Source organism: Fukomys damarensis, unplaced genomic scaffold (genome assembly GCF_012274545.1).
Source record: "Fukomys damarensis isolate Sample0158 unplaced genomic scaffold, DMR_v1.0_HiC HiC_scaffold_16, whole genome shotgun sequence".
NCBI lineage: Eukaryota > Metazoa > Chordata > Mammalia > Rodentia > Bathyergidae > Fukomys > Fukomys damarensis.
Window position 1 is genome coordinate 26007067 of NW_022900928.1, and position 10962 is coordinate 26018028.

Below are 10962 nucleotides of genomic sequence, written 5' to 3' on the forward strand. Positions count from 1 at the left end.
CCATAAAGAACGAGAAAATAGATTCATTCATAGGAAAATGGATACATATTGAAGATATACTCCTAAGTGAAATAAATAAGTCACACATGTGTAAATACCGAATAGTTTCCCTGGTGTAAATAATCTGCAACAATGCATAAGATTCTAATAAGATTACTGACATTTAGAAATGGGAAGAAAGGAGCTAAAGGTGTAGGGAAGGTGGGATGGGTAGGGGAAGAGTAAAAAGGGAAAAGAAAAAAATGTAAGAGAATGAAAAGATCAAAATAAAGTGTTTGTAGATGGGGAGGGGAGGAGGGGGTGAAGGGAGGGCAGAGGTAAGGGGAAAAAATGAGAATCAAGACTTGTCATGTAGAGGTACAAGATTCCAACAATGAATGTAACTGTACTGTATCCCTAAAATGTACCAATAAACTCAATTAAGGCTGAAAAAAAAAAAAAAGAAAAAGAAAATAAGTGAACTTGATGAACTTTGGCACTGACTGTATGTATTCCAGTAGTGAAGGACTGGCCAGTAATACTAAGTATGTGGCTTTCCTGTGATGCCTCAACACTCTGGGTAAGAGGGATACATCTCTTTTCCATTTTACCCTCCTCATATATCTAAATAAGTCAGGTAACTTCCCACAAAAAAGTCAGTGCAATCTAAAGAACAGAGAACTATGGATTCTTAGGTTTCTGTCTACTTTATCAATGAGGATGACCCAGAGCTAGGCACAATGCCTTATTTACAGCAGGTAGTCAGTGAATATTGGTAGAAGGGAAGGGAGAATGAAGAAGGAAAGAAAAGAAATGGTTAAGGAGGAGGTAAAGAATCAAGCTGGTAAGAGGAGCAAAGAGCACAGGGATGATTCTTAAGGACTGTCGTTGTCCAGGTCCCAGAAAGAGAAAGCAGAGACAAGCACATATCCAACTGCGAAGACCTTCAATATGCTGTTAGGGACAGTGTGGCAAAGAAAAGAATACAGGTATTAAGAGGGTAGATCTTGCAAGCCACAGTGAGATGATCAATGTGGTTCCTGACAAAATTCTAGAATATATTTCTTATAATGGTTCTTAAACACATACGTGATTAGTGGGCATCAGGATAGGTTCCTCGAGAGCAAGACATTAACATGACAGAATAACTTAATTTTCTTTCTAGAAAAGGTTATTGGGGCAATAAAATAAGAGAAACACTAAATCCATTTTTACTTCAGCAAAAAATCTAAGAAAATTTTTTATAATTTTATGGACAAAATGCAGCAATGGAGAATGGAAAGGAAGGAAGTCCGGTTGATGACAGCTGTGACTGCCGAATCATACATCAAAATCGTTCTGATCATGTGCTCTAGGACTCTATGTAATTGAGCCCTTATAAACATTTTAATCCATGTTGACATTGATCTTGTTTATCTAACTTACCAGTGCCTTGTACACAGAGATGTGATCAATAAATAGTTTTGAATAAGTAAGTGAATCTACAGAAAGCCTTCTCACTAAATTTGCAGATCATATGAAACAGTTAATATTTTTATTCTTTCTTACTTCATGGTAGACTTTTCCATTATTTTTGTTGTCTATCTACCAATCTAGAGTGTAAGCTGGCTGGCATAAAAATTAAAGAATTCAGAGGAGGCTGATTAAAAGGGAAAAATAAATAAAAAGTTAAGGAAAAAGAAGGGAAAAAATGAAAAGATCTAGAACAGGGTTGGTAAATTACAGCCTATGGGCCAAACCAGGCTGCTGCTTACTTTTGTAAAGTTTTATTGAAACATAACCATGCTCACTTGTCTATGGTTGCTTAAATGACAGAACTAAATAGTCACAATTGAGACCAACAGGTTCACAAAGTGTTTACTCTCTGGCCCTTTCCTGAAAAAGACTGCTGACCACTGACCTAGAATGCTGAATATGAGTAACAACCTGGAGAGAAGCTTTAGAACACAAAGCTACAAAATTTAAACATAGGCTGTGGAGACCAATGTGACAGCAGAAATTGCATCGATCATCTCAGATCTCTCAGATTCTATGAAGTAAAAAATATTTCTTGGGCCCTCCTAGGATCCTGAAAGCAGATGAGAAGGCACTCAAAGAATCCTCTCCTTCCTTTTTAATTGTCTCTTACAAATGTTCCTCTTTGCTTTTTGTGAGAACACCTGACAGAACTGAGGAAAGATGGTATGTCTGAATGAGCTCCGTGAAAGAGCTCATAAAACAAGTCTTCACATAGAAGACAGCCAATATAGGGCAGATTGGGTACACCTGAAATTCTCCTGTTTGAAACATAAAGTGAACATAATTCCTCTAGCTCAGTGGGGAATCCAAGGAGACACGGGTCATGGCCTGCACATGGAACTGTCAGCTGCGGAGGAGAGGAAAGACATATGGGCAGGCATGAGTACAAATAACCATGGTAAAGGCCAAGATTTAGGGAACACTCAAAAGAGCAACTGAGGGAAGACTGCAGTATTACCAAGGACAGGAAGTCTTTGTGGAGGATCCAGCCTCTGCAATGGGTCCTCGACAAGGACCAGGTTTAGAGAAGCAGAAAGGCAGGGGAGGGTGACTTCACACTTTATCTAGGCAGCAGGACCCTAATGCTCTTGGACACCTTTCTGCCAGTGATTTGAAAAACCTTCTTTGGGTCACCAATAACCCTATACTCTTGGCCACACATGCCCATGTCAGCTTGGCAGCCTCACTAATGGCACTGAGGGGTGAGTGTCCCGCTTTGCTTGGCTGAATCTGCCCAGAATCCATGTTCTGATCCTCAGTAGTCAGTGAGGCTGTCCATCCTCCTGACATCACTGCCAACCTGAAAGTAGCCACTGTTCAGTGGTCCTGCTGCTGGAAGTATCAGAGGAATCTCAGTCTCTCCGAGTGATCTAGTACAATCAGCAGGAAGTAGATACAGTCTGCACAATCAAAAGCTCAAATGTAAAATTCTCATTTCTATCTATAGCCAAAGCAACATACTTTTTTCTCAACACTACTTTGTATATGTGTTGCCGAAGTGAGCCCATCAATCTACTTTGGAAGAACTACTCAGTAGAGGCAACACAGACTGTGCTGTCCAGGTGCCTTCTACAAACAGGTGGCTGAGCCCTGGTACATTGTCTTTTCTGAAATTTCAACAATCACTGACACAACATCGCAGAGGAAGCACTGATGTCAAACTCATCTCACAAGCACAGATATCAAGGCTCAAAAAGGTCCGCTACTTGTCCTGGTTTATACAGTAAGGCAAGAGACCAGTCCCAGAAACAGGGTTGTACATATAGGAAAAACAGTACTCAGTTCAGGGACTTCTGAGGCTGAGGAAACCAGTGAGGCTATTTTCTTACTCCAGGAGAGGGTAACACTGCAGGAAGTACAAAAGGAGCAAACTGATATTCCCTGCTTAATTGTTCACTCATCTGAGGCTTCCTGGGCTGGAGCACTTTCAGGAGAACACCATCTGAAATGTGCACTGCCTCTAACTAGGTCAGAACTCAACCTTCTATTCTGTTCCCTAACATTTTTGAAATGATAATGTTACAGAGCCAGAGGGATTGTGAAGGACATCTGTTCTAAGCCCTTATGGTTATCCATGAGTTCTCAGAGACACAGGACTTGCAGAGATGCTGGTAGTGCTGGCTCTAAGCAAGGCTGATGGAAACCACAGGAGGAAAGCTCCCAAAGCAATGGGCCAGACAGACTACGCTTACCTTCCAAAGAGTGGATTCCCTGCTCCTTGGCAGTCTTGTAGACACTGTTGAAATCATCCCCAAGGTTTGGATCAGCCCCAGCAGCAAGCAGAATCTGTACCACCCTGGAAGAAATCAGAAAGACAGAAATGTCAAAAGCAAGAAAGGCCCAGGAGGTAGAGAGCCAGACCTGGAAGTGTGCTTAGGAACTGGGTCTGTCTCTGCTCCCATGAGAAAAGAACATGAACCTTGGGAATGTAAAAGAAAGGTTGGAAAGCAGGCTCTGAAACTCTTCAGTTAGAGGGTTGGGACAAGTTATATAACACCTTTCTAGTTGCCACAACTATAAAATACAAACTATTAACTTAACAATTACTTATCAAATGCCAACTATATTCTAGTCGCTATTTTGGGTGCTGGGTTCATACTTACAAGGAGCTTACAACTTACTAGGGCAGAAACAATAAAGCATGAAAAAAATAATGAACATAATGATGGGAGAAATGCCATGTGCAGTAGAACAAGGGAAGGAATTAAGAAAGGCCTTCCTGCAGGAAGTTGGCAAGATGGAAGAACAGCGATCTTTAGTGCTTGCCCTCCATAAACGTTAACCCACCTGTGAAAATACCATCAAAAGATAAGGAACTCAGGTGAGATGTTAGAGCACACAAGCAGAGCACAGAAATAAAGACACACTGACAAGGGAAGAAAGGCAGTTTTACATTCTGTGTCACCCCTTCTCAAATCCAGGCAGTATAGCATGAAGAGAGACACCCTCCACATGGGGGAAGGAAAAGAGAAGTGAGCCCTGGACTTTGCCTTGACTCTGAAGTCAGGTACGTCTCAGTAAAATTCAGCATCAGGCAGTCCTCCATGGCCCCAGCCACCAGGCCAGTACCTAAAGGTGAGCCCCAGGCTCTAGGTCTGCCCTACCACTTAATTTCTGGACTTGACCTACAAGCAGGTTAATCATAGCAGCTCCAGGCTCCTGACCCCCAGGGCTCAACCCAATGACCTAGGTGCCCAACTACTGTATCAGGCATGCCGAATTTCTGGGAGAGCTGACTGATGAAGAGCTTTCCCAGACAAAGCCAGTCTATAATGACTGAAATATAAATTCTTCCATTTTCAAATGTATAGTCAACAATGAATGGCCATAAAGACAAAAACAAACAAGCAAATCAGGAAACATGACCATAACAAAGGACCAAAATAAAAGACCAGTAACCAGCCCTAAAAAATTGGAGATTCATGACCTGTCTGACAAAGAACTTAAAATTTTTAACTGTTTTCAGGAAGGATCAGTGAATATCAAGAAAAGCATTAACGACTTTCCTTCCTTTCCTTCCTCCCTCCTCTCTCTTTCCCTTCCTTTTCTTTCTCCCTTCCTTAGTTTCATTTTGTCCAGAGAAACTATTGAACAAAATAAGGAAAACACAAATGACCAAAAAGAAAAGAAAACAAAACAAAACACCACAAATTTTTGCTGAAATAATTAAAAAAAAATCAAATTGCAGAGCTGAAGAAAAAAAAAAAAAAAAAAAGAAGTGAAAAATGCAGTAGAGAGGGCCAGGGATTTAGCTCAGTGACACTGCGCCTCTCCAGCACAAGATCCTGAGTTTGACCCCCAGTACACACACATACATAAAGCGATAGAGAGCACCAACAGAACTGATCAAACATGAGAATCTATGAATTCAAAGAGAGGTTATATGGAAATACACAGAAGAGAAAAAAGAATGAAGTTTGCAGGGTTTATGGGACATCAAAAGAGTAGTTAGTTATAAAAGTTCAAGAAGAAAAGCAACAGTAAAAGGTAAAAAGGTCATTTAAAGAAATAATAGGACTTGGAATGTAGTTTGGTGGTACACTGCATGACATGTACAAGGTCTTGGAGTTAAACCCCATACTGAGAGAAAAAAACAGGAAGGAACGAAGGAAGGGAAGGAGATCAAAGGCGGAAAAAGAAAGGATCTTGAAAACAGTAAGCGAAAAGAAGCAAATAACATAAGGGTATTCCAATAGGCTAATAGTGGATTTTTCAGATAAAGGATTATAGGCCAGGAGAAAGTAGGATGACATATTCAAAGTGTTGAAGTAACAAACAAACAAAAACAAACAAAGGACAAGACGGGTGCCCGTTCTCAACACTTCTATTCAACATGGTACTGAAAGTTCTAACCAGAGCAATTAGGCAAGAGAAAGAAATAAGACACCCAAATTGGAAAAGAAGAATTCAAATTGTCTGTTTACAAATGATGTTACATGTAGAAAACCTTAAAGATGCCCCCCCAAAACTGCAAGAACTAATAAATTCAATAAAGTTGCAAGATACAAAAATTGACACGTAAAAAGCAGTAGCATTACTATATACTAATACCCATCTGAAAAATAAATCAAGAAAAATACCATTTATAAAAGGTACTAAAGAAAAAAGTACTCCAGCATAAATTTAAGGAAGTAAAACACATACTGAAATTTATCAAACACCAGTGAAACAAGTGGAAAACACAAATAAATGGAAAGATATACAGTACTCATGAACTGGAAGAATTAATATATTTAAAATGTCCAGAAGGAAGGGCAGGGACAAGGGGAAAAATGAGAATCAAGACCTATTATGTAAAGGTACAGAATCCCAAGGATGAATGTAACTGTATTGTATACCTAGATTGTACCAATAAACTCAATAAAAAGAAAAAAAATTGTCCATACTACTCACAGTGAACTACAGATTCAATGTAATCCCTATCAAAATTCCAATGAAAGGCTAAGGATGTAGCTCAGTGGTTCCGCAGCCTGCTTCACAAGTGCAAGGACCCGAGTTCGAGCCCTGGTACCAATAAAAATTCCAATGAAATTTAACAGAAATTGAAAAGTCTTAAAATTTGCATAGTCAAAGCAACCTTGAGCAAACTGAGCAAAGCTAGAGACAACATACTGATCTCAAAGTATACTACAAAGCTACAGTAATAAAACAGCATGGTATTGGCATAAACACACATACAGACCAATGAAGCAGGCAGAATAGTCTAGCAATAAATCCATGTTTTATGGTCAACTTATTTTTGACACGGATGCCAACAACACACAATAGGGAAAGGACAGTCTCTTCAGCAAATGGTGTTGGGAAAAACATGGCATCCATATACAAAATGAAATTAGACCTTTGTCCCACATTATGTAAAAAAATCAACTCAAAATGGGTTAAATAAGATCTTGTAAGTTACATAAGCTGAAACTACCAGAACAAAACATAGAGGAAAAGGTCTATGACACTGATCTGGGCAATACATTTTTGGATATGACTACAAAAACACAGGTAACTAAAGAAAAAACAGACAAATAAAATTATATAAAAGTAAAAAACTTCTACACTGTAAAGGAAACAGGTAATAGAGTGGTCAACTCACAGACTGGGAGAAAATATTTTCAACCACACATCTGATATGAGATTAATATCTAAAATATATATGGAAATCAAAACAACTCAAACAGGAAGAAAAGATAGAACAGGGAGAAAGACACCTTTCTCAAAAGATATATAAATGCCCAGGTGTGGTGGTGCATACCTGTAACCTCCTGCTGAGGCAGGAAGATCTCTGAGAGTTCAAGGCCAGCTTGAACTATACAGTGAGATCCTGTCTCAAAAAAACAAAACAAAGGGCCAGGGATTTAGCTCAGCAGTGCCACTGCTTGCCTCCCAAGTGCAAGGTCCCAAGTTTGTACCAAAAAAAAAAAAAGAAGGAGAAGAAAAGAGAGATAAATGGACAACAGTTACATGAAAAAATGCTCAATGGTACTAATTATCAAAGAAATGAAAATTACTGTAAAACCATATTGAGATGTCATCTCATACCTGTTAGAATGACCACTGTAAAAGAGATGAAGGATAACAAGTGTTGCCAAGTATGTGGAGAAAAGGGAACCCTTACACAGTTGGTGGGGATGTAAAATAACATAGTCATTATGGAAAACACTATGGAGGTTCCTCCAAAAATTAAAAATAGAAGCTACCATTTTAGCCAGCAATTCCACTGCTACGTATATAGCCAAAGGAAATGTTGAAGAGATATCTGTACTCTAAAGTTCACTGTAGCATTTTCACAATAGCCAAGATTAGAATTGTAGGGCCATAGATTTGGCTCAGTGGTGCCATGCCTACCTGGCAAGCACAATGTCCTGAGTTCAATTCCTGGTACAAAACAAAACAAAACATTAGAATCATGTAACAGTTAAACTGTAATGTCAACTTGACTAGCTTGAGAGCTCCCCAGGGGATTAGTAAAGAATTATTTCTGGGTGTCTGGGTGGGCCACAGAGGCATGATTTTTGATATTACAAAGTCTGCCAAAAAATGTAAACACTTGAGGGGAAAAAAATCCTTGTATAAATATTTTAATATTAAATTTATTGAGATATCATGTGACTAATATGTTACCTTTGGCCTCTACAATTACAAGAGGTACTCAAAGTAGTGGCCATTAGCTGCCAGACCTCTATTTTATTAGTACAGTGAACTGCTGCTTGAGCAACTTGGTCATTGAGATTGCTGCATGTACACTTTCAACTTCTCTTAGGGCTGTCAGTGTAGTGGGTTTTCTTGATATACAACATCCTCTAAGGTCCCCATATGAAGGTAACACCTGTTAAAAAACCATCATACTGGGCTGGGGATTTAGTTTAGTGGTTCTGCCGCCTGCTTCGCAAGTGCAAGGTCCGGAATTTGATCCCCAGTACCAAAAACAAAAACAAACAACTCCTCCCAAAAAATCATCATACTATTTTTCTTTTCCTGAAGTGTGTATACATTTGCAGTAGGGGGCAGACTTTGTATATCTGGTTCCTGGCCCCTTCCTTTCTGCTGCTGTTTCCTGGCTGCCGTGGGCTATGGCTGCTTCGAGCAGCTTTCCTGTACCAGGCCCTGCCACCATGCTCTTTCTGCCTTGGAGACAGCCAACCATGGGCAGAACCCTCTGAAATCATGAACCAAATAAATCTCTCCTTTAATTTTCAGATGTTGGATATTTTGTTTCATGTTAGGAAAGTGACTCATACAAATCAAATTAAGTGTCCAGGATCAGGTGAATAAAGAAAATGTACTCAAATATACACAATGGGATCAGACTTAAAAAAGAAGGAAATCGGTCAGGGATTTGGCTCAGTGGTTCCGCCGCCTGCCATGCAAGCGCAAGGACCCGAGTACCAAAAAAAAAAAAAAAAGAAGGAAATCCTATCATCTGTGAGAACATGCGTGTGTGTGTGTGTGTGTGTGTGTGTGTGTGTGTGTGTGTTTGTGTAGGACTTTATGTTAAACTAGGCAAAAGAAAAACAATACCACACAATTTCACTTATATGTAGAATCTAAAAAATTAAATTCATAGAGGCAGAGTAGAATGATGGTCCCAGATGCAGGGTGGGATGGGGAGTTAGAGATGTTAAAGACACAAAATTTCAGTTCCATAATTGAAATGAATTGAAGAAATCTTATGTTGTACATGTACAAAATGGTGACTATAGTTAATAACGATGTATTCTTGAGCTGGGTGTGATGGAGCATGCCTTTAATCTCAGCACTCAGGAGGCTGACGCAGGAGGATCACCATGAGTTTGAGGCCAGCCAGGGCTACATAGTGAGCTCAAGGCCAGCCTGAACTACATAATAAGAACCCGTCTCAATAAACCAAAACCCGGGCCAGAGATTTAGCTCAGTGGTGCAGCTGCATGCCAAGGGCCTCTTCCATCCTTGTTTAAACAGTCACTATATATATATATAGATATATAGATATATCTATATATCTATATATATCTATATATATCTATATATATATATATAGATATATCTATATATATATATTTTTTTTGCTGGAATTAAATCCAGGACCTCCTGGAAGTTAGGCAAGTGCTGTACCACTGAGCTACATGCCAGGCCCTTAACATATATTTCAATCACACCTATTATATATGAACTTTTTCCTTTGTGTATGTAATTGTAGAAATGATGACATGCATCTGGGCTATGATGGGCATCAGATTATACTTGACAACTCCTGGGACACATGCTGGCACGGTCCTGCCTGTGTCAGGAAGGCAGCTCTCCTGCCGGGCATGTGGCACATGCCTGTAATCCCAGCACTTGGGAAGCCGAGGTAAGGGATAGTAGGTTCAAGGCCAGACTGGGCTACATTGAACGACTCTATCTCAAAAAACAAAAAGCAAACAAAGGCAGCTCTTCTACATTTTGCACAAGTGGACGTGTTTTAAAATCCAAGTAAGAAGGGTTCGTCAGTTAAACTCAAAAGGACATAATTTGGTTAATCCTCAGCTGCTGTGTCCAATCACCATTCAATCACACCCTTTCCCATGGCAGGCTGTCCCTTCAGGCAGTTGGTGTCACTAACTGTGCTACCTGGCCTCTCCAGGTTCGGGAGTATTGATTCCATCTGTCCAATTTGCAGGCGCAGGACGTGTCCAAGCAACCATGTATGCTGCCTTTGGCCCTGGAGGGCAGACAGTGGTCTGGCAGGACAGGGAGGAGAGTGACTACGATCGACTCTAGGCCTGCTAACCCAATCAAAGGAAATGGGCAATTCACTTCACAAACTTGGAGGCTAAAGAGGGTAAGCAATCCAAGATAGTGACTCATCCTGTAACCTTAGAAACAATTTCCTTCACTTTTAATAAAAGTCAAAGGACAGCAAACCCACTATGGGGTATAGACAGGACTAGACGAATTATGGCTCTCTGTGGCCAACAGTGGCACCAAATACTTTGCCAAATGGACAGCAGGCTTTTTCTCCAACAACCGTCACATATTTATAAAGTATCTGACCTGGAGCACCAAAGCAGTCAGTGCCTTCTTGGAGAAGCTAGTTCAGATCAAGATGAAGTGCTACATGAATGTGTCTGGCTCACTGCTAGAGTTGATGTCCAAAAGAACCTCACTGGAACTATGGGCTACAGTAGGAGGGTAGGAGGCAGGGCAGGAGGCTAGCCATGTCAAAGGAAGCTAGGGCAAAGCTGCTGGGAACAGGCTTAGTAGTAGTCCAGGACTGTGGGCAGGGTGTGTGTGCCAAGGAGTTCACAGTCAAAATAGAATCAAGGGTTGGACACCAGGCAGCAGAGGTGCCTGTGAGGCAGAGAGTGAAGAGCCATGTTAGAGGTTAAGTACTAGAGGATGAGACAGAACACTAGATTATAAACCAAGGAAGTGGCCAGAAACCAAGGAATACACTTGGTACCAAAAGTTAAGGCAAGGCAAGGCAAGGCAAAAAAAAAAAAAAAAAAAAAAAAA

At 40.3% G+C, this 10962-nt stretch overlaps 1 protein-coding gene across 2 annotated transcripts in view; it reads right to left on the reverse strand.

The window, feature by feature from the left end:
• The window catches only part of Clpb (caseinolytic mitochondrial matrix peptidase chaperone subunit B), a 140248-nt gene that overhangs the window by 82194 nt on the left and 47092 nt on the right, over window positions 1-10962 (reverse strand). For both annotated transcript variants that reach the window (XM_010603218.3, XM_010603219.3), the window contains exon 4: window positions 3690-3793. In XM_010603218.3, coding sequence (XP_010601520.1) covers window positions 3690-3793 — 104 coding nt within the window. The remainder of the gene's footprint in view (window positions 1-3689; window positions 3794-10962) is intronic.